The sequence below is a fragment of the Osmia bicornis genome, chromosome 10 (assembly GCF_907164935.1).
Source record: "Osmia bicornis bicornis chromosome 10, iOsmBic2.1, whole genome shotgun sequence".
Classification (NCBI taxonomy): domain Eukaryota; kingdom Metazoa; phylum Arthropoda; class Insecta; order Hymenoptera; family Megachilidae; genus Osmia; species Osmia bicornis.
Genome location: NC_060225.1, coordinates 2,932,323 through 2,952,915, shown reverse-complemented (window position 1 = coordinate 2,952,915; position 20,593 = coordinate 2,932,323). Strand labels below are relative to the sequence as shown.

The 20,593-nt window shown below is 31.9% G+C and overlaps 7 protein-coding genes across 14 annotated transcripts; 5 read left to right on the top strand and 2 right to left on the bottom strand.

The window, feature by feature from the left end:
* The first annotated feature begins 1,044 nt into the window (after positions 1-1,044).
* On the top strand, positions 1,045-3,891 carry LOC114880229 (SET and MYND domain-containing protein 4-like). Of its 2 annotated transcripts, XM_046287561.1 has the most exons (6): positions 1,048-1,142; positions 1,208-2,577; positions 2,636-2,913; positions 2,986-3,144; positions 3,219-3,362; positions 3,442-3,891. In XM_046287561.1, exons 2-6 carry the CDS (start codon positions 1,500-1,502, stop codon positions 3,670-3,672), a joined length of 1,890 nt encoding a protein of 629 aa, XP_046143517.1. In that variant the 5' UTR covers positions 1,048-1,142; positions 1,208-1,499; the 3' UTR covers positions 3,673-3,891. The 2 variants fall into 2 exon arrangements, with proteins under 2 accessions (XP_029051859.2, XP_046143517.1); XM_029196026.2 differs by having other exon boundaries at positions 1,045-2,577.
* A 648-nt stretch (positions 3,892-4,539) lies between these two features.
* On the top strand, positions 4,540-7,599 carry LOC114880230 (WD repeat-containing protein 37). Of its 3 annotated transcripts, XM_029196027.2 has the most exons (9): positions 4,541-4,714; positions 4,828-5,055; positions 5,262-5,537; positions 5,613-5,738; positions 5,811-6,062; positions 6,133-6,352; positions 6,584-6,871; positions 6,954-7,200; positions 7,336-7,599. In XM_029196027.2, exons 3-9 carry the CDS (start codon positions 5,270-5,272, stop codon positions 7,456-7,458), a joined length of 1,524 nt encoding a protein of 507 aa, XP_029051860.2. In that variant the 5' UTR covers positions 4,541-4,714; positions 4,828-5,055; positions 5,262-5,269; the 3' UTR covers positions 7,459-7,599. The 3 variants fall into 3 exon arrangements, with proteins under 3 accessions (XP_029051861.2, XP_029051860.2, XP_029051863.2); XM_029196028.2 differs by lacking the exon at positions 4,828-5,055 and having other exon boundaries at positions 4,540-4,714; XM_029196030.2 differs by lacking the exons at positions 4,541-4,714; positions 4,828-5,055 and adding an exon at positions 4,786-4,804.
* LOC114880233 (protein ARV1) lies at positions 7,481-10,522 on the bottom strand. 2 transcript variants are annotated; one of them, XM_029196036.1, is made up of 4 exons: positions 10,445-10,522; positions 8,512-8,666; positions 7,736-8,246; positions 7,481-7,670 (listed from the first exon to the last, which is right to left on the bottom strand). In XM_029196036.1, the coding sequence occupies exons 2-4, from the start codon at positions 8,593-8,595 to the stop codon at positions 7,555-7,557; spliced, it is 711 nt and encodes a 236-aa protein (XP_029051869.1). In that variant the 5' UTR covers positions 8,596-8,666; positions 10,445-10,522; the 3' UTR covers positions 7,481-7,554. The 2 variants fall into 2 exon arrangements, with proteins under 2 accessions (XP_029051869.1, XP_029051870.1); XM_029196037.2 differs by lacking the exon at positions 10,445-10,522 and adding an exon at positions 10,269-10,432.
* On the top strand, positions 8,168-12,558 carry LOC114880231 (aldo-keto reductase family 1 member A1-A). 3 transcript variants are annotated; one of them, XM_029196032.2, is made up of 6 exons: positions 8,168-8,253; positions 8,892-9,020; positions 9,430-9,511; positions 10,652-10,819; positions 11,541-11,894; positions 12,006-12,558. In XM_029196032.2, exons 3-6 carry the CDS (start codon positions 9,440-9,442, stop codon positions 12,378-12,380), a joined length of 969 nt encoding a protein of 322 aa, XP_029051865.1. In that variant the 5' UTR covers positions 8,168-8,253; positions 8,892-9,020; positions 9,430-9,439; the 3' UTR covers positions 12,381-12,558. The 3 variants fall into 3 exon arrangements, with proteins under 3 accessions (XP_029051865.1, XP_029051864.1, XP_029051866.1); XM_029196031.2 differs by having other exon boundaries at positions 8,892-9,090; XM_029196033.2 differs by lacking the exons at positions 8,168-8,253; positions 8,892-9,020; positions 9,430-9,511 and adding an exon at positions 10,443-10,534.
* A 112-nt stretch (positions 12,559-12,670) lies between these two features.
* Positions 12,671-14,082, top strand: LOC114880232 (40S ribosomal protein S2-like). 2 transcript variants are annotated; one of them, XM_029196034.2, is made up of 3 exons: positions 12,671-12,779; positions 13,137-13,482; positions 13,563-14,082. In XM_029196034.2, exons 2-3 carry the CDS (start codon positions 13,138-13,140, stop codon positions 14,055-14,057), a joined length of 840 nt encoding a protein of 279 aa, XP_029051867.2. In that variant the 5' UTR covers positions 12,671-12,779; position 13,137; the 3' UTR covers positions 14,058-14,082. The 2 variants fall into 2 exon arrangements, with proteins under 2 accessions (XP_029051867.2, XP_029051868.2); XM_029196035.2 differs by having other exon boundaries at positions 12,732-12,783.
* Positions 14,083-14,750: 668 nt separating this feature from the next.
* Positions 14,751-16,920, top strand: LOC114880238 (LETM1 domain-containing protein 1). The gene is made up of 3 exons (XM_029196044.2): positions 14,751-16,201; positions 16,279-16,428; positions 16,527-16,920. The coding sequence occupies exons 1-3, from the start codon at positions 15,485-15,487 to the stop codon at positions 16,704-16,706; spliced, it is 1,047 nt and encodes a 348-aa protein (XP_029051877.1). The 5' UTR covers positions 14,751-15,484; the 3' UTR covers positions 16,707-16,920.
* Positions 16,921-17,015: 95 nt separating this feature from the next.
* On the bottom strand, positions 17,016-19,983 carry LOC114880236 (zinc finger CCCH domain-containing protein 3). Its single transcript, XM_029196042.2, has 7 exons — positions 19,800-19,983; positions 18,849-19,719; positions 18,669-18,757; positions 18,419-18,596; positions 18,200-18,358; positions 17,931-18,126; positions 17,016-17,754 (listed from the first exon to the last, which is right to left on the bottom strand). Exons 1-7 carry the CDS (start codon positions 19,837-19,839, stop codon positions 17,305-17,307), a joined length of 1,983 nt encoding a protein of 660 aa, XP_029051875.1. The 5' UTR covers positions 19,840-19,983; the 3' UTR covers positions 17,016-17,304.
* Between the last annotated feature and the right edge of the window lie 610 nt (positions 19,984-20,593).

Sequence of the window (20,593 nt, the reverse complement as noted above, 5' to 3'; positions counted from 1 at the left end):
AATTCGGGCCATCCGTGTGTGTCCGTGACAACGTACGCATCAGTATGGGATCGCCGCTTTTCTACTGTTTTTGCGGGCAGCAGCACGGCGACCGACATCAATATATATATACATATATTACGGGTGGGCTTAAAAATTAAATTGAACTAATTTTTATGATTTTGAATTTCAGTACCTGTGTCTGGTCGCCGTTAGGCGACCAGAATATCACTTTACCCTAACATAACTTAATTCACTGATTAGGTAGAGTAGATTGGGTTAGGTTAGGCTATATTAAATTCCCAGGTGCCATCATAGCTACGATACATTGAAATCATGAATGCAGAAGTACACAAGGTATACAGGGTGTCATGTAACGCATTTTCACGCTCCTAGATGGTGGTAGGGGGGGTAATTCTGAACAACTTTTTCCTTTGTGAAAAAGTGGTCCGAAGCTTCCTTTTTGAATTATTAAGCAAAAACACTGACCAATCCGAGCGCGTATAACGCGCGGGCTCAGGGACGGCAGCGTCGGCTACGAAGCGGGGCTTAACGTAGGTCGCGAACGAACGGCTCGGCACCCCGTTAGCATAGCACAATATTAAATTTACGAACGAATAGGTAAGTTTCACTGAAATTGTTTTAAAATTTGTATTCATTATTTCATTTCAAACATTTTTATTTGTTATTTAGAATGTTTAAAATTTCCTTTTTTACATAATGACAGGCGACAAGAGATTAGATTCCGTATTCGTTTTGAACAACAACAAAAAATGTTTAACTAGTTTAATTTTTTTATTGTGCTATGCTAACGGGGTGCCGAGCCGTTCGTTCGCGACCTACGTCAAGCTCTGCTTCGTAGCCGACGCTGCCGTCCCTGAGCCCGCGCGTTATACGCGCTCGGATTGGTCAGTGTTTTTGCTTAATAATTCAAAAAGAAAGCTTCGGACCACTTTTTCGCAAAGGAAAAAGTTGTTCAGAATCACCCCCCCTACCACCATCTAGGAGCGTGAAAATGCGTTACATGACACCCTGTATATTGGTCATTGGTCGCCGTGCTGTTGCCTGCATAAACAGTAGAAAAGCGGCGATCCCATACTAATGCGTATGTGTCACCATGGTTGTCAATGGTTGTCACCACACGGATGGGCAGAATTCAATGGGTTAGTTTCGATAGTTTTTCGAAAATATCTCGAATACTATAGTCGAACGGCGGTTATATGTGTAGGAAAAAGTTGTTAAAAATGTAGATTGCTACAACATATTTAAAAATCGTCGAAATCGGAGGTGCCGTTCGTAATCGAGCCGATAACGTAGAAATCACGAGAGCAGCCGAACGAAGAGCTCACAAAGGCACGTGTGCCAACAGCGTTGTGTTAGATAAAACAACTGAAGTAGGGGAGTCACTGGGACATCGTGGAGAGGCTAAAGATTTGGTCCACGACGCACGGTTCAGGTTCTGGCATCACTGATAGTCCAGTCTTCTTGCATCTATAGTCACTGCACTGAGTCACTAATATATGCAAGAAAAAATGGATAAATTGCTGGGTTTATTACATGAAAAAATACTTGCTGTAGATAAGTATGAAGATGTATTTAATGATTTCAAAACTTTACATGCAGATGAGGAACGTGTAAGGTTTTTTCTTAAGCTTATGCTAGAATATGGTATGATTCCTCAAATATGTCCAGATAGAAAAAATGTAAGGAAATCTACAGAATTAAGAGAACAAGGAAATGAAAAATTTATGTCAAAATCATTAACAAGCTCTCTGTGTATCGATGCACTAAAACTGTATACAAAAAGTATAGCATATGCACCTTGTACATCTGAACAACTTGCTTTGGCGTATGCGAATAGATCTGCTGTTCTAAAAAAAATACACAAATACAAAGAATGTATTCAAGACATAGATAGAGCCTTAGCTTTACCATATCCAAATAATTCAAGAAGTATATTATATTTAAGAAAAATTGAGTGTTCAAGTATATTAAAATATCCCAACACAGAAGATACTATTAAGGAAGCACAAAATTGGCTAGACAGGCTGTCCTTGAATGATGTTGGTCATAAAAAAATGAATAATATGTTCATTTCTGCCAAAAAAATATCAGTATCAAATATATCAAAAAAACGAAGTATCGTAAAACAATCACCTTTGCCTGAATTGAAAATATGCAACTCTGAAGTTTCTTGTGCCTCTGATGCAATAACTATAAAATATAATGAAAAATATGGCAGACACATTGTAGCTACTCGTGACATAAATATTGGTGAAATAATTGCTGTAGAAAAACCTTATTTGCTAATGTTAAGTCCTAACAATTTACAGACGCATTGTTCAAATTGCTTGGAAGTATGCTGGGCTAATATACCTTGTAACTATTGTACATATGCTATGTATTGTTCAGAAGAATGTAAAGCTTCGGACTGGAAAAAATATCATGACATAGAATGTAAGGTATTTCCTTACTTTTTTAAAATGAATTTTATGGAACGTCATCAGTATAGTGTAAGACTTGCTATTCAGGCAGTAAGAGAGAGTAATAATATACAGAACTTAAGAGAAGAACTAAAAGAAGTTGAAAATTGTGATAGTAAGTATCTGGGATAATTTTGTAAAAAGTTATCGGTCATAATTATGTATTATTTTAGATCCTCGTACAAAGGGTTTTTCAAAAAATGGTACATTTGAAAGTGATGCATACAGAAGTGTATTAAGTTTGGTTACTCACGTTGAAAAACTATCATTAGAAGATCTCTTTACAAGATCCGCAGAAGCTAGTTTTATATCGTATTACCTAGCAACAAGTACTGATATATTTGGAAGTTCACTGAAAGATTTATCTGAATTAATAGAAAACAATGATGCTATCTTTGTTGGGGGGCTCATTCTAAGGCATCTGCAGTTGATCCCTCTTAATACTCATTCTGTAATATATACATATAATAAATTTGCGGCAAAGATTATACTTAATATTTAACAATTAAATTAATATTTATAGTTTACGGAGGAACATGAAATCGCTTCGGAAGACCGTGGTGGAGCACTTATGCCATTTCTTAGTCTGTTTAATCACAGTTGCAACCCAAACATTCTAAGAGTTTCAAGGACTGCGCATATAATTGCTTATGCAATGTATCCTATCAAGAAGGATGAACAGGTACAAAAACGTATTGTATGAACGATTATTTACGATGAGTCATTTTTATTGATAAAACAATTAATTTTTACAAGATATTTGATCACTATGGTCCATTATATTCAATGGTACCAAAATTTACGAGACGCTTGGAACTTCTAATACGCTACTTCTTCACTTGCGATTGTGTAGCTTGTGTGGAAGACTGGCCAGAATTTCATGAATTAATGTTATCTAAGGTGAGTTAATTAATAATCAAGTATCGAAAGACTTTCTTATATTTGCTGTTTATTTCCACGTTATTTCTCCTTTTAACAGGAATCCAGTTTAGGAATAGCTCTTCGCACGTTGCCAAATTATCCTAAATATCGCCGTATGGCGGAAGAAGGAAATGTATTTAATCAACATATGATAGATGACTTGTTACAAATGTTTGAACGAGTATATAAAGCGGTACGAATGCCTCACTGCACAATAACCGAGATATCAGCAATTCTTAAACGCGTCTATTGCTTAAGTGGAAACAGATTTGATATTCCTGAACTATAATATGCATCAAACGCGCCCACGTAATGTCATGTTAATTTCAAGATTGATTATTCAACGTATATTCTATTGTTCTTATCTTACAAATAGACAGCTGATTATTAAGAACAAAGTATCACATTGTGTTCGCAGAATTTGAATTTAGACAGAAACTGTTAATTACACATTTATTAATTTGTAAATTTTAAAACATTTTATCATTAATATTCTATTATTTGTAAATGTTCTTATTCAAATTACCTCCTGATATATAATCCTACAGACACAAATTCAGGACACTGATTCAAGTAGCCAGTGGTAAAGTGGAACGACATGGTTGATTTGGCGCCATTGTCTACCGTTCGACCTAGAGACCTAGAAGGAAGTAAAATCGCCTCAGTCTTATACCGACTGCCGAGAGGTGCGGATCAACCATTCAAAGATACATATACTTCCAATTTATATCACTGCATCCCTTATGTCCCTGCATTTCTTATATCCCTGCGTTTTTCATTTCCCCGCATTCCTTACATATCTGCTTTCTTTATATCCCTGTATTTCTTACATCTCTGCATCCATTATATCCCCGCATTCCATACATCCCTGCTTTCCTTATATCCCTGCCTCCCTTAGATCTTTGCATCCCTTACATCTCTGCAACCAAAATATCATTGCATTGCGCTCCCTGGGAGCAAAAAAAGGAATTAAATGTTGCATGAATTTTGCCCTTTTAGCGGCAAAAATTTCGACTAAAATTAAAACGCTAAATTAGCGCTCTCTGATGGTAAAAAGCGAACTAAATTTTGCATAAATTTTGGCCCTCTAGCGGCAAAAATTCAAACTAAAATTGAAGCATCGAATTACTGCTGACATAACAAATGGTTATGACAAATTCAGTTGACAACTGAATTTGTTGCGTAATGTAATTTGTTATGGTGTATAAATTGTAGTTTTTACATTTTTATCCGTTAATTAAAGATTTTAATCTATTTTAGTTAGAAATTTGTTAATTTAGATGATCTTTGAACAAGTGAGTGGCAAATTTTCTAACTACGAGGCAGTAATGGTAAGAGAAGTACTATAAAGTTTGGCCGATTACTTATTTAGATATTCCATTGTTTTGGAACAAATTATTGCACAGTAATTGTAATACTGAGTATGTTTTAAATTTTTTTATAGCAAATTGACATATGCGTGTAGTATGCATGTACGCATATGTGGATAAATATGTTACATATAATTGTAACCTAGATTAAATCATTGATTAATCATTATAATTTGTTGTATAAGTGTAACATATTATTATTGTTTTATCAAACTGAATGCAAGAGATATAATTATGATTGTATGAGATTGTATGGTGACATACATTTGTTTATGTTTAAATACAAGAGGTACATATACACAGTGAGTATCTAATTTTATTTTTACTTATTTTTAGTACTTACTTTTATTGAATTTTCTTTTATCTTGTTTACCCAATAGACTATAATAATAAAAAGGCACAGCGTATAAGAAACAATTAACATGAAATATATGACAATTTATTCAATTTATATTTTGCTTCAAGTTTTATTTTATATATATCTATGTGTTTGTTATTAATATTTTAGAGTGAAAGATGCCAGGAGAACCATCTGTGACTACTGGAAACAAGAGCACTGGAAAAATTAAACGTATTTCCATTCCAAGAGTACAAAGTAGCACAGATACAGAATTGCAATCACAAAGTGGATCTACTCCATTGCAACCAAACGCACAGCATTATGCAGCTTTCCGTACAGATCTTGATGACAGTATATTACCACCAGCTTTGCGATGTCGATTGTTTGACTTATTTCAGCAAATAGAGAAAGAATTTGAAGCTCTCTATACTGAAAATTTAGGATGTATGGATTTAATATCATTAATACTATATTATGGGATCAATTGTTATGTATGAAAAATAATATTTATGATTGTAGTGCACGAGAAAATAGACACTCTTAATGAGAGACTTGAAAGAGAATGTTATGGTTCTGGGGAACGAAGCTTACCTGTTGGAGATGTTGCAGATTTTCCAGATACAAAAATCTTTTCCAAACAGAAATGTAAGAATGTTTATAATTAACTTCATTTTACCTTGTAGTTTATATATTACAATGTTACATCTTATTTTGTAGCTATGGCAGGGAATACAGCACCAAAGACAAAAACAACTTCTAATAAGTTGAAAGCTCAAACCAGTAAAATAGTTTCCAGCTTTAAAACACCAACAATGACTTGTAGCATGCAAAGAGAATATTCTGGTCACCGAGACGGTGTTTGGGAAGTTACTGTTGGAAGATCGGGTCAAATTATTGCAACAGCTTCTGCTGATCACAGTGCCAGGGTTTGGGGTGTTGATAGCGGTCGTTGTCTTTTACAATATATTGGTATATACTTTGTTTGCTTAATTACACAGCTCTTTAATGTTCATAAAATATAATAAAATTATTTTGATAGGTCATTCTGGTTCTGTTAACTCCGTGCGTTTTCATCCGACAAAGGAATTGGCACTTACATCCAGCGGAGATAATTCCGCTCATGTGTGGCAAGCTGCCGTTGATTGGGACTTTCCTAAACGACAGAATTCATCCGAAGATCTTTCAGGATTGAATACTGACAGAAATCTTAGTAGTGCAATCATCACAAATGAAGAACAGGAAGAACCACCCACTCTGAGGTGGCTTTTCCATTTGATCATTTTTATTTAAAAACTAATCTATCAATCCTTTAACATGTTCGCGACGGGGGCTGAATTTAATGTCCCCGCCGTGGGGCGGAGTTAAAAAAAATTTGTTAATTACAGTAATCAGTTATTTAAATGCTATGACGCGACAATAGTTCATGTATTGTTCCAACCCCATGGGACAGATAAGTACGGCGTTAAATTTCAATTTTTGAATTGTTACAGAACTCCGGTACGAGAATTATTAGGTCACGTAGGTGTCGTAATGGCAGCAGATTGGTTACCCGACGCGGAACAAGTGGTGACTGCTTCTTGGGACAGAACTGCAAATTTGTATGATGTAGAAACTGGAGAGATTATTCATACGTTGTGCGGACATGATCAAGAACTTTCTCACGTTTCAACTCATCATACTCAAAGACTTTGTGTTACTTCGAGCAAAGATAGTACTTTCCGCTTGTGGGATTTCAGAGAACCTATTCACTCGGTTTCCGTTTTCCAAGCACATACCGAGTAAGTTAATTCTCTATTTGTATTTCAAGGTTGTAAAGATAGTTTTAATCTAAGCATCTAAAATAAATTTTTGTTGACATAGGACGGTAACATCAGCTGTTTTTACGCGCGAAGATAAAATCGTCTCAGGATCGGATGATCGAAGTGTAAAGATATGGGAATTGCGAAATATACGAAGTCCTTTGGCTACAATTAGAGGTGATAGCGCTGCTAATCGACTAGCAGTCTCAAGCACTGGCATTGTCGCAATACCACATGATAATAGACAAATTAGATTGTTTGACCTTAGCGGTCAACGGTTAGCTAGATTACCTAGAACAAGTAGACAGGTAAGGCAAAATTTAATAAAGACTGCAATCCAATTCACTGTGTTGTTGCATAGTCATAAGGGGCCCAATGATAAAAGATCTTGGTTGCAAAACATTAAATATGAAAAATTATATTTATTTCTAATTTAATTTTAGGGTCACCGGCGAATGGTTTCATCGGTGGCTTGGGCAGAAGACAGCGGAGTCTGTAATTTGTTCTCTTCAGGTTTTGATAGATTAGTCCTTGGATGGAGTATTGTACCTCTTAAAGAATGTTAAATATATATTACAAATATAATGTATTTATTTAGTTTAACTTAATGTTATTTCAATATAAATATGATTATAAAACCAAACTGAATGAAAAATAAATAACTAGACTAATTGTAAAGATTCTAATGTTGCAGTGAAGAAGTTAAACGAGTAGTTGTAAATTACTATTCCCAGTTCCAAAATGATCAACGATTCCATCTTCCCGCTGTTGGTAATCACTGAAATTATATAAAATGCAGATAAATGATTTGTCCAAGTTACGAATTATACTGTATTTTTTTACCTGAATAAGCAGTGAGCATACACAGAAGAGTATATCCCAAGATGAGGAAATAATGAGGTGCCAGAAAGATGTGACCCCAAGTGATTTCTAATAACCCTAATAATTTACCGGATCCACCTATCACTAAAGCTTTTGTTAAATGGATCATGCTACATTTATCTGAATTCTTTGAATAGAAGTACCACTTGATTTTAGTTAGAAGAATCACAACAAAAATAAAAGAAGCGAAACAGAAAGCAGTCTGTAGCAGAATTAAATAAAGATTGCAATGCCTTTCAAGACTAGACGGATACATCCTCGATGTTTCAATAGATTTTTTATTGTTATTGCATAAAGCAAGGCTTCGAAAGGATTCGACGAGCCAAAGTATTATCAGAAGTTTCCAGCATGACTTAAGATCGCAATTATAAAGCAGATGCCTGTATGCTCGTTTCTCGAGCAATATTAGATCGACTAAGATTATAACTGGGTCATATTCTATGTATTTGTCGGCCAGATGGCCACATGCATCCTGAAACGTAAGATTGCACATTTATAAAGAAATATAAAATTACAAGAGCTTTTAATTTTATAAATTATGCGACTGTTAAAGTGTACAATATTTTGCTCCATTCTTTTTAAACCTTGAAGATTTATTCTCTGGAAAATCATTCAAGCTTGAAGGCCAAAATTCTACAGAGAATTTCTTGGTATTGTTGTTAAATGTGGCGAGTTTGAAAAAGAATGGAGTGGTTTCAATTAAATGTACAAATTAATTTATATAACATATTACATACACATTTCAAAAGTTTTAAAACATTTGGACAATATCTTCTGTAAAGTTCTTCCACTTCAGCTCCACAATTTACGCAGTGATACATATGTATTACTTAATTATACTTTCCTTTTTAAATTTTATTTTTATGTAGTTATTTTCATATTTACATACGTTCTGAAATTAAATAAATTCTGACTTAAAAATAATGTGATATTATAATATTAATTTTTTTTTAAAGTCAGTAGATTTATTATAAAACAAGTAATCTATCAATTAATACTCTTGTATATTAAAAGGTATGCAGAATAGATAATAAAATTTATGCTTTTTGTTCTTATCTATTCACCTATTATGTTGTGTGACATTGTATCGATAATAACATGCTAACATTATTTATAGGATACCAGTTTGACTAATTAAGTCACCCAAGAAAACTTTAAAAAACTCTGATCATTCTACCCAATTCTACCTCAGTAGACGACCGAAGAAACGACCGTCGCAAACATCTTGACCGATAAAGGGTTAACGGTATTTAAAATTCCTTATATTTCTGACATACTTAAACGGGGATTAAAATAGTGTGAATCTTTAATAAATCGTAAGTACATTTTTCCGAAGTGTTATTTAAATTTAAATTGATACGTAATCGATATGGAATTGATGTTAGAATTGATACATAAATAAAAATCGAAATCGATATATTGTATAATAAATTTTTAAAAAAGGATTATAATTTTTATAAGAGTTTTTCGTGTTCTTGTAAGAAAAACAAAACCTTGAAATCATGTTAGAACGAACTATCCGTATAGAAAGCTTGGAAATTGTCCTAGTTACTGAACATGTTAAAAATAAGAAACAAGTGAATGTCTCGGAGGATTGCCCTTGAAGGTAAGTCAACACTTCTCTCAGTCTCAGTTATCTGTTGACATTCTTACAGGATAGACAGGATGGATAAGAACAACGCTATTTTGCTTTCAAATGAACAATACATGCCGATACTTGGTTTTGGCACCTGGCGGGTAAGATTATTCAAATCAACTTATATACGCGGGTTTAATCAGTTAACTGGGGAATTTAGTTTTAGAAATCCCTCACGGGCTGCGTAATGAAATCAAGCAATGACGAGTATACACGTCGAACGCAGCGCAAATACTCTTATTATAAATTTTACGAAAAGAGTAAAACGAGGAAGGATTATATTTTTCATTTTACATGACGAGTGTACGCGTCGACTGCACCGAAATAAAGTTTTGGATTGACGTGTATACGCGTCAAACGCAGTTAACTGGTTAAATTAAAATTTAGATAAATCCTTCTGCGAATCCGTAAAAAAATTAATTTTAACTTAGCATTACATTTGAAATTATTTTAAACGTGCATCTTAAATTTGTATGTTAAGAATTTGTATCAGCTGAATAAAAAATGTTGAATATGTTGAATTTTGCTATTTTACAAAAATTAAAACAGAACTAAGTAAGTCAAATGTGAAACTAATATAAAAATTGAATTCCAATGGAATTGCATGTTTTAATTATTTGTGATTAGTTACATATTCTTAATTTAATATACTGCAAACATTTTAACTGGTTTTCATAATTTTTAAAATCCATTATCTGTATAAGAATACATCGCTTCATTTAGTTTCTAACCTTACATATTTAGATGCAACCTTCTATTATTTATTAATAATTTTTGAATGTATATTTTCCAAAATTAATGTAATTTCTGTATTTTTACATCAAAATCTAAAACCTTATCAATATTTAGCTTTTTTACCTTCAGTACTTAACATGTATACGAAGAAATAAAACCTTGCAATAGGTTATTTTCTTTCACTACTTTAAACTTATGAATTTTCTACTATAATTTACACATTCTTTTTTGTACGAATTACATTGTTATAATAAAATATAACAGTAAAACTTTATTTAAAAAACATATTAATTACATACCTACATAAAAAATGACGTTGAATTTACTATCACGTGATATGCTGATTCCGGAAGTGGAGGCGTTTCAAAGATTTCAATATCTTAACAGTGGTATTACATATTGTAACTGCTTTTATGTATACTTATCACATAAACCAGTGACTGCATAAACCTTGAAATTGTGATTAGAAAAAGAATTTATTTATTAAATAATTTGTGTTGTTTAAGGCCAGTGAAGAGGAACTTATGACGGCATTGGATATTGCTTTAGAAGCAGGATATAGACATATTGATACAGCACCAGTATACTTCAATGAAAAAGCAATCGGTAAAGTTCTTAAAAAATGGTTCGATTCTGGAAAACTTAAACGATCAGACATATTTATTGCTACAAAGGTAATTTCTATTTAAATAAAATGGTGAAGTTTCCGAAAACCTGTCAAACTCGATTTAGCTGAGATTTTACAAATAGCTTCATTTTGCATAAAAACATTATTTGCGAGAAGGATTTTTGGCGATTCAAAGGCTAAGACTCAAAATTTTGCGAAAAATGTTTTACCATGTTAGTGTTATTTCCTGCATTATAGACACTGCGTAGAATAAGGTTACAACAGTATTCTGTATACGTTCTTCATTAACTTTCATTATATGTATACATGTTTAATGTCTTCCAATAATTGATAAAATTATTTTTTTTTCTTTCGTCCTCAAGAAAGCTCGGCATTCCCGTTTCCCGGTATTGACGCGTTATCGGTAAAGCAGAGAATGACATTACCGTAGTAATAGTAATAATATTACAACAGCACTTCAAATATTTTCCGTACTGTTGCACAATTTGATTGTCCAACAAATGGGCGGGGGAGGGGCTCCAGTACGCCGGTAATGTAGGAAATAATATTAAAATAATAAAAAAATTTTTTTCGAATTGCCAAAAATCCTTCTCATTGTTTTTATGTAAAACGAAGTTATTTGCAAAATTTCAGCCAAATCGGATTTGACAGGTTTTCGGAAAAACAACCAATAAGGCGTCGACCGCACCGACCAAAATTATATTGAAATCTGTTTTTCATTCTACTTCAATATTAAACTATTCTAAAATGTTTTATTATATTTACAGCTTCCTCCAACGGGAAACAGACCAGAATACGTTGAAAAATGGATCAAAAAGTCTTTGGAAGATTTGCAACTAGATTATCTGGATCTTTATTTAATTCATACCCCATTTGCTTTTAAGGAAGTTGGGGATGATTTACACCCTTGTGATAAAGATGGACAAATTATGTTTGATCCAATTACTGATCACGTTAAAGTTTGGGCTGAAATGGAGAAACAAGTAGAATGTGGACGCGCTAAAGCAATCGGATTGTCGAATTTTAATATCAAACAGATTGAACGAGTTTTAAAGAGTGCAAAAATAAACATTTCAATGTTGCAGATTGAGTTGCATGTTTATTTTCAACAACAAGAATTAGTAAGTCATCTTTCTTGGGTCTGTATGGCCAGAAATTCATTTACATTTTCCATTTACTTATTAATAAATTTTCATATATTTATCTTACGTTAAATGTAATATATTTTACAGGTAAATTATTGCAAAAGTAAAAAAATCGCGATAACAGCTTATTCTCCACTTGGATCACGCAGTTTCGTAAAAGCGACGAACAAAACAGAAGAAATTCCTGATATGCTTCAGAGTGACGTAGTATTAGAAATAGCAAAACATTATAATAAATCACCCGCACAGATTTTATTACGATATATTATACAAAACGGAATTGCAGTTATTCCAAAAAGTACTAATCCCCAGAGAATTAAAGAAAATACCCAGTTATTTGATTGGAAACTTGAATCACAAGATATGAAAAAATTAAAAAATCTTGATCGTGGGGAATCGGGCAGGATTTGTGATTTTGGTTTCTTTAAAGGAATTCGACGTCATCCAGAATTTCCCTTCTGAACATTTTATGAGATCATTTAATATATTCTTATTACTAAAAATATATGTATTACAGGAATAATTGTTTTATAATTGAAACAAATATTTTTATGAATAATCTGATCCTGTTTTATGCTTACAACTATTATTATCTACAGCTATTATTTCTAATAAATACAGTTCTATATGTTTCATAAAATTTTGTAATAATTGTTATTGCTTACATTATGTATATTATAAAACGAACTAAAACAGAAAATGTTAAATATTGAAACTTTAATGTAAACCTGAGCATGTTTAAAAATAGACATTTAAATAGCGGATGTGACGTTTCGATGTATCGAATTGTCTTCGATTCGATAATTTCAAGAGACATGCTCATTCTTTCTTCCGTTACTGTAGGTAGAGGAAGGAATTAACGTAAGTATGTTATGAACTATTTCTGTTTAATTTCATTATAAAATTGATCATCCGATATGTTTCTTAAATATTATTGAACGCGTAATAAATATTTGTAAAAGTAAATTTGATATTTCGTAATTAAAGTATATATATAAGTCTATACATGTAGCAGTTGATAAAGCCACGTGTTCAAAGCATAGCATTGTTGTTTAATAATAAATACTAAATTATTTTACAGATAATTTACATTGTTATTTAAAAAAAAGTGTCAGTAGCAGTATTTGCCAGTGACAAATGTCTTTTTTAATGAATTTTAAATATTTTTCCTAACCTCTATAATCTGTAGAAAGACTAATATTTTTTAAAACATTACAGAATGGCGGACAATGCTCCAGCCAACCGTGGAGGTTTCAGAGGTGGATTTGGCTCTCGTGGAGGTGATCGTGGAGGTCTAAGAGGCAGAGGACGTGGAGGTAGAGGAAGAGGTCGTGGCCGTGGACGTGGTAAAGAAGATAGCAAGGAATGGATCCCAGTGACAAAGCTTGGCCGTCTTGTTAGAGATGGAAAAATTGATACGCTGGAACATATTTATCTATTTTCATTACCAATCAAGGAGTTCGAAATAATTGATAAATTTCTTGGACCTGAATTGAAAGATGAAGTTTTGAAAATTATGCCTGTACAGAAACAAACTCGAGCTGGTCAACGTACACGTTTTAAGGCAAATAATGCATTATTATATCATTTGATATAAGTTTTATTACAAAGAAAATATGTTAACAGTTTTTATTAATGTTATAGGCATTTGTAGCCATTGGTGACTATAAGGGTCACATTGGCCTGGGTGTGAAATGTTCTAAAGAAGTAGCCACTGCCATCCGTGGTGCCATAATTTTGGCCAAACTTTCGGTGATACCAGTACGTCGTGGTTATTGGGGAAACAAAATTGGAGATCCTCATACAGTACCTTGCAAGGTTACTGGCAAATGTGGGTCTGTACAAGTACGTTTAATCCCGGCACCGAGAGGTACAGGCATTGTCTCTGCACCTGTGCCTAAGAAACTTTTGCAGATGGCTGGTATAGAGGACTGTTATACCTCAGCCAGAGGATCTACGTGTACTCTTGGTAACTTTGCTAAAGCTACATATGCGGCAATTGCCAAAACTTATGCATATCTGACACCAGATCTCTGGCATGATCAAGCACTAAAAAAAGCACCGTATCAAGAATTTGCTGATTATTTGTCTAAAAACCATAAACCCGTGGGAGGACAAAGACCTGCTGAGGTTGTGTAAATAATAAACCTCTATTTGAAATATATCTAAATGTAGTTTTCTTTCCTATTCATATGTTTGTATTGGATCTATGCAAACGATTAGATCTATGCTAACAAATAGCGCTTACTCCGGGATTTTGTGATCAACTCATAACAGAGTAGAAATCTGTAAACGGCATTTAAATTAGCATATACACGAACCTACGGACATCCATTGTAGCACATACAAGGCATTTTTAATCGACTTCGAAAAGGAGGTATAACCTGATTGGTTCTCACATGGGCAGTACAGTCTGTTTGTAAAATAAATATAAACCTAACTAACTGAGACAGTATCAAATGTACGGTTTGACTGTACCCGCCAAAGTAGTCGGCACCCACATGAATCTGCCTGCAGCTAGCGACACCGTTCATTGGACAAGAAGTCAATATGGCGTTACAGTACCGTAGCAAATGCGCTAAAAATATCAAACTTTACATGCTTATAACTTTTGAACCATTGGATTCCTAAAGTTGAGACTTGCATTTTTGGATTCTCCGCATCAAAAACTATAGATTGAAAAAAAAAAAGTCCAAAATTTTGGGTCCGGTAAAGTAAAGTTCACCCCGAAAAAGTTTTGATACAATTTGTAATTAATGTACTGAAACCGTAGAATCGGGATTCGAACTGAATCTCCTGGTTTCACACTTCTACCATAGTGCCATGGACGAAATTATATTATTTTATCGATTCGTCGATGCTGCTGCCACGTGCTTTGGCGGCTTGAACATCGAGCCGATAACGTAGAAATGACGAGAGCAGCCGAACTCTGCCAAACCCGCAGAGCTCACACGGACACGTGGAACAACGCGCTTGTGTTAGATGAAACAACGGCGATAGGGGAGTCACTGGGACGTCGTGGAACGTCTTGGAGAGGGTAAAAATTTGTCCCACGTCCCACGGTTCTGGCATCACTAGTCCACATGGTCCACACTGGTCCCACGTCCCACGGTTCTGACATCACTGTTCCTAAAACTATTATGAGTCATTTTTGCGAATTACGCTTAGTGATTAGTGTTATTTTTATAATAAATCCTTGATTTTTACTATAAGTGATGCATTAGGCTTGACAAAATAATAGTACTTGAAAGCAAATAAGATTTTGTATGTAATTGAAGGTGTATAGCATTTGTAACTTAACATATTAAAATTCATTTGAAAAATAAATAATTACTTTGCTTATGTTTTTGATATTTTGATATTAAAAACAATATTAATACTAATTTAGTGTTAAACATATAATACTATTAAGGAAACAGTATAAACAAACACATAATATTCCTACACTGTTCTTTCAGTAACATTATGAATCATAGTTAACCAAATACTATAATAATAGTTTGAAGAGGAATTAAATACTAATAATAATACATTTAATAGGATGATATGATACAAAGAAAATCATAATGATACATAAATTAGTACGTCAAAAATGTATTTTTCAAAACAAAAAGAATTTACCTTTTATACATACTAGTATACAAAATCAACTACAACAGGGAAGAAACACAGAAAAAAATAAAGTATCTAACATCAAGAAGTATTGGTTTGATAGATATATAAATTACATTAAGAATTATGAACAAGTATTGGAGAGAAACTTTCCACGAACGATGCATGTTTATCGTATATTCAGTATTGGAACCAAAGATTTTATTAATGATGTAAAGAAATATATTTTGATATTGAAAAAGCAAGCCACTTCTGATGCAAACAGTTTAACTGTTGAGGAATTACGGTTGAGTTATACAATGCCAAAAGATTTAATAAAAATTTGCCCTGTTTTGTTAATATCAGCTGTTCCTTTTACAAATTATGTAATTTTTCCTTTGGCATATTATTTTCCAAGACATCTTCTAACTTACCATTATTGGACATTACAACAAAGGCTTGAGTTTATGCTATTGGACCATAAGAGACGATTAAAACACAACAGACCATTATTCAGATGCATGCAAGCAGAACTTAATAATATTCAAAATCAAACATTGAGAGTAAAATGGAATGGTATTATTGCATGCCTTGGTAGTGGCACACATCCTAATGTGAAAGATATTATTGCTTGCTCCGAATTATTTGCTGGTCATCCATATTCGCTAAATAATCTTAAAAGGAAACACATAGTATGTTGAATTAATTAATTTTGAAGATAAGAATTTATTAAAAACAATAATATTAAACTTCTGGATTATATTTTTAGAAAGAATTACTTGGTATTCATGATATATCCTCTTGGAGACTTTTTAAAATACAGAAACTTATAGAAAGAGGTATGCTAATAAAACGAATGGATCAAGCTATACAAAAAGAGGGTGGAAGTATAAAGTTGCCAAATGATGAAATACGCTGGGTGTGCATAAAAGATTATTAAATAATACCTTTAATACAATAAATAAATTCATATTATATTATGATTACTATATATATTTAAATTATAAAATGTTTTAGGCACTTTCATTTAGGGGCCTGAATCCTGCAAATATGTCATTAAAAAGCATGAGAAATTGGCTTGACCAGTGGTGTATTATATCAAACACTGTTAATGAAAACACGATTTCACTGTTATTACACAGTCCAATATTATTGGCATACAATCATCCCACTAACTGGATCCTTATATACAATTAAAATATTCTCAAAAATTTGTCACTCTTTGGTTGTAAAAAGATGTATAAAGGTATTATAACAATTCAATATTTAAGTAGCAATTTATGTTCAAAATGTTTGTACAAATTGCTTCATCTGACCACGTTTAACTTTATATACTATGCTGTAAATATTGTGTGTATACATGTGAAAAGACAAAGAAATATAGGAAATTTTCATCATTTTCTGATAACACGTATGTAAATATTTTAATTCTTCATTATGTTTTCTTTTTCACATACATAAACTTTATTTTCGTAGAATTATATTAGTTTAGGGAAAAGAGAAACGAGGTAAAATAATGATAATATTTATGTATACATAAAATACTTTTATTTTACTAAATATACATCCTTCATTTACATGATTGTATATATGTTACAAAATATAATTCTTAGTTTTTTTGTGTATATTTAAACATAACACTATAGAAATTCAATCTTCAATAACTATAAATGTAATGTCAAAACATAAGCTGTTTTATCAAATGACAAGAACATGATATATTAGCCAAAATAGATATACACAAATGTACAGAGAACTATAAAAAGTCTAGAACTTTATAAATGTATTATCTACATTAATTGATAGGTATATAAGCAGGCAGAATTCCAATAGGAGGTCGTTTTAATACCTTCGAATCAGAAATTATTTCTAATTCGTCAGTATTTTCACTTATTTCTACATCTGCATTACCATTAGATGTTTCAGTTGATGTATTAGAACAAGCTGTAGATTCTACTCTTTTCATAAGTTTAATTTTTTTCATAACACTTTCTCTTTTTTTGTCAAGAGATTTGTTTAAAGTATCCGCTTGTTCATAATACCTAACTCTGTTTTCATTATTAGAAGAGGAAGTATCCTTTGTGGGAGAAACTACTTGATGATTACTTACGTCATACTTCCTTTTTAAATGATTTTGTGTGTTAGAAGAAGATTGTAATTTGTGTGGATAAGGACAATGCTTACCTTTACTGCACTTCTTTGTCTTCTCAAATTCAGGGCACAAATTTTCGTGACGCTGTTTACACTGTAAAAAAAAGATACTTCCACGTGTTTTGAAATATTGTCTTTTATGCATTATTAATATACGATAAAAGCTATGTAATAAGAGTCATATAAAATTTCATAACTAAGATTATCATACAATAAAAGTGTATTATAACATGCATATAATTATCATAAGTAAAAAAATATTGCACTTACTTCACTACCTTTAGCACAGTATCCTTGTAAAAATTCAATACAAATGGGAGTGTTGGACGAAACTTTAACGTGACGGTACGGACAAGCATCTCGCGTACAGCATCCTTCTAAAAAGTATTTGCAAGTAGGCATTTTTTCTGGACCAACATCGTGAGACAGTGGGCATTTATCCAATAAACAGTTCCCTTGAAGAAATCTGGAAAAAATATTTATCTTTTTGCATTAATATGAATAACGTTAAAGTGAAGCTATAGAGACAACAATTTTACTTTTTGCAAAGAGAAATTTGTTTTCTATCATGACGTTTTACACAAGTCCCTTTTGCATGATTTGAACAGTATCCAAATCTTTGAAATATCAAACATGGTTGATTATTCTTTTGCATTTTATTACGCAATATCTGGATACTTTTTTGCTTGACTTTATTGCTGTAAATAAAAAAAGCAATTGTTATTTAATTATATTTCCTATACATATTAATTACTTACCTTATATTAGTTTTATAATTTGTTTTCGATATGTTGGATGACAATTTGAAGCTGTTTGCGTGAAATACTTTCATACTAGGATTTTCTGATGTTTCTTTTGCAGATTTTATTCTACGTAATTTTTTCCCATTGGTGGTTATAACAAATTTATCAGCTTTTAAATTTATTATTCGTTTTCCTAAATTCAGAGTATAACTATAATTTTAGTTATAACTGATGAAAATGAAAAGTTGTTGAAAATATAACTTACTTTTTATTCCATAACTATTACGTACTAATTGATTCTTGGAAGATTTGTAAACAACTCCCCCAATTGTTATTAATTCCATTTTGTTGTTCCTACAAAAAATTAATAAAACAAAATCATAGATTGTAATTTGTTAACACAGTTACAATTATAAAAATATATCAACTATTTTACAATACATACATAGTCTTTTTTCTACTAATAACTGTATGTTCTTTGTTGCTTATTTTTGGCATAGTTCTATCAATTCTATATTTGTTTATTTTAGGTTTCATGATTGATGATTTCATAAGATAAAGATTCTTACTAATTGACTGCTGGGAAGAATTTAATAACTTTGTTTTTATAACTTTTTGAGATACCGGTTTAACACATTTCATTGACGAAGTTAAAGACTTTTTAATTTTGCACAGTTCTATTTGTGAAGTACTTATAGATTTTCTTGATCCTCGTCTTACACGTATAAGTTTTCTCCTTGACAAAATTACAATGTTATTATTACTAATTTTCTTTTGACTACAAGTAACCTTTGGAGAATTTGTACTCTTAACAAGTTTTAATCTTGAACACATTGGATGAGTAATATTTTGTATTACTATATCCTTATGTTCTGCTGGTTTAGGTTGCACTGAGGAAGACAATTTTTTCATTAATTTTGGATTAACATGCACTGATTTTTTTATAGAACTTTGATTTTGCACAGTATTTTGTTTAACATTTGTTACTCTGTTTACAGAACTACATTGTGTGCTTTCATTAGAAGTTATGACATTTTTCATCATTTTTGGGTTAATGTGTACCAATGATTTTATGCGTAGTTTTGGATTGATATGTATAGCAGAATTTTGAGGTTTAAAGTTTGGATTAATATAGACATTGGTACTTGTAAATTCATTGTTTGAAACATTATTAGAAATTTTAGAAAGCTGATGAGATTTGTAAAGCAAACTTGTACATTTCTCTGGCTTTGTAGGGCTTAAGTTTTGATTTGTAATAACTTTTTCTACACAGCATAACTTTTCTGATGATTTTTTCTTATGATTTTCTATTAAACCTAAAACACAAAAAGATTAAATTGTACTGTTTTTGTTAATTATCTGGTCAAGACTTAATTACACAAAATTATAAACTCACGTGTCAAATATTGTATTTCTTTCAACAGATTATCATTCATATTTAATTATGTGGAACTTCACTCTTCAGTTACCGCTTATTTAAAATAATAAGCTCACGATCTAACAAATTTATTTCACAAATTACTGTAATATGTTGACATTCATCACACCATTTCCAGTGACTACAGACGTTATATAGACGTCACTTGTAACTTGCAACTTGCACCATCTGTGAAACATCAGGAGAACTAATTTTTATTATGGCTGAATAGCGGTATATTTTAAATTGTATTCTTATCCTTTTACGCATTTACTCTATAAATAAATATTGCAAAGTTCGTGAACATTAGAAGCTACTGAATAAAAGAAACAAAACATAGCAATTATCTTAAGTAAGAGTACGTACAAGATAACCGAATATACCCCAAAGCGTTAAAATTCAAACCAAGATTATAAATATGTAAATTACATCATGAATTACCGCACCTATCAATACATCTTTAAATACGTCAAGACATGACGTCTAACACCACTACTCATGTTCGATTTTTGGAACACCCTCAAAGAAAAACATCTCGTGTATATAAAGAATGAAACGAAAATAAAAAGTGTTATTTCAAGTTTTAGTTTATAAACGCTCGTTCGTATATGTGGTAACATTAAGCTTTTAAAATTGACTTGAAATATCAGTTTAATTAAAAGTGAAATATTCTTCGAGATCCATGAATGAGGAGAAGTATATTCAAATTTTTCTAAATAATGAAAATTCTAATAATATGCGTAAAATTTAGAATCCTACATCTTCGCTTCATT

Bases quoted from the DNA above. Each gene is read 5' to 3' on its own strand.
- LOC114880232 (XM_029196034.2), top strand. From the start codon at position 13,138: ATGGCGGACAATGCTCCAGCCAACCGTGGAGGTTTCAGAGGTGGATTT. The intron at 13,483-13,562 runs GCAAATAATGCA...TTAATGTTATAG, and splicing joins GTCAACGTACACGTTTTAAG to GCATTTGTAGCCATTGGTGA.
- LOC114880230 (XM_029196028.2), top strand. From the start codon at position 5,270: ATGCCAGGAGAACCATCTGTGACTACTGGAAACAAGAGCACTGGAAAA. The intron at 5,739-5,810 runs GTAAGAATGTTT...CTTATTTTGTAG, and splicing joins AATCTTTTCCAAACAGAAAT to CTATGGCAGGGAATACAGCA. The intron at 6,872-6,953 runs GTAAGTTAATTC...TTGTTGACATAG, and splicing joins GTTTTCCAAGCACATACCGA to GACGGTAACATCAGCTGTTT.
- LOC114880229 (XM_029196026.2), top strand. From the start codon at position 1,500: ATGCAAGAAAAAATGGATAAATTGCTGGGTTTATTACATGAAAAAATA. The intron at 2,914-2,985 runs GTAATATATACA...TAATATTTATAG, and splicing joins TCCCTCTTAATACTCATTCT to TTTACGGAGGAACATGAAAT. The intron at 3,363-3,441 runs GTGAGTTAATTA...TCCTTTTAACAG, and splicing joins ATGAATTAATGTTATCTAAG to GAATCCAGTTTAGGAATAGC.
- LOC114880236 (XM_029196042.2), bottom strand. From the start codon at position 19,839: ATGAATGATAATCTGTTGAAAGAAATACAATATTTGACAC. The intron at 19,720-19,799 runs GTGAGTTTATAA...TTTGTGTTTTAG, and splicing joins AGAAATACAATATTTGACAC to GTTTAATAGAAAATCATAAG. The intron at 18,597-18,668 runs GTAAGTTATATT...CTCTGAATTTAG, and splicing joins TAATAGTTATGGAATAAAAA to GAAAACGAATAATAAATTTA.
- LOC114880233 (XM_029196036.1), bottom strand. From the start codon at position 8,595: ATGTATCACTGCGTAAATTGTGGAGCTGAAGTGGAAGAACTTTACAGA. The intron at 8,247-8,511 runs GTATGTAATATG...CTTACGTTTCAG, and splicing joins TTTTAAAACTTTTGAAATGT to GATGCATGTGGCCATCTGGC. The intron at 7,671-7,735 runs GTAAAAAAATAC...ATATAATTTCAG, and splicing joins TATGCTCACTGCTTATTCAG to TGATTACCAACAGCGGGAAG.
- LOC114880231 (XM_029196032.2), top strand. From the start codon at position 9,440: ATGGATAAGAACAACGCTATTTTGCTTTCAAATGAACAATACATGCCG. The intron at 9,512-10,651 runs GTAAGATTATTC...GTGTTGTTTAAG, and splicing joins TTGGTTTTGGCACCTGGCGG to GCCAGTGAAGAGGAACTTAT. The intron at 11,895-12,005 runs GTAAGTCATCTT...TATATTTTACAG, and splicing joins ATTTTCAACAACAAGAATTA to GTAAATTATTGCAAAAGTAA.
- LOC114880238 (XM_029196044.2), top strand. From the start codon at position 15,485: ATGATACATAAATTAGTACGTCAAAAATGTATTTTTCAAAACAAAAAG. The intron at 16,202-16,278 runs GTATGTTGAATT...TTATATTTTTAG, and splicing joins ATCTTAAAAGGAAACACATA to AAAGAATTACTTGGTATTCA. The intron at 16,429-16,526 runs GTGTGCATAAAA...AAAATGTTTTAG, and splicing joins CAAATGATGAAATACGCTGG to GCACTTTCATTTAGGGGCCT.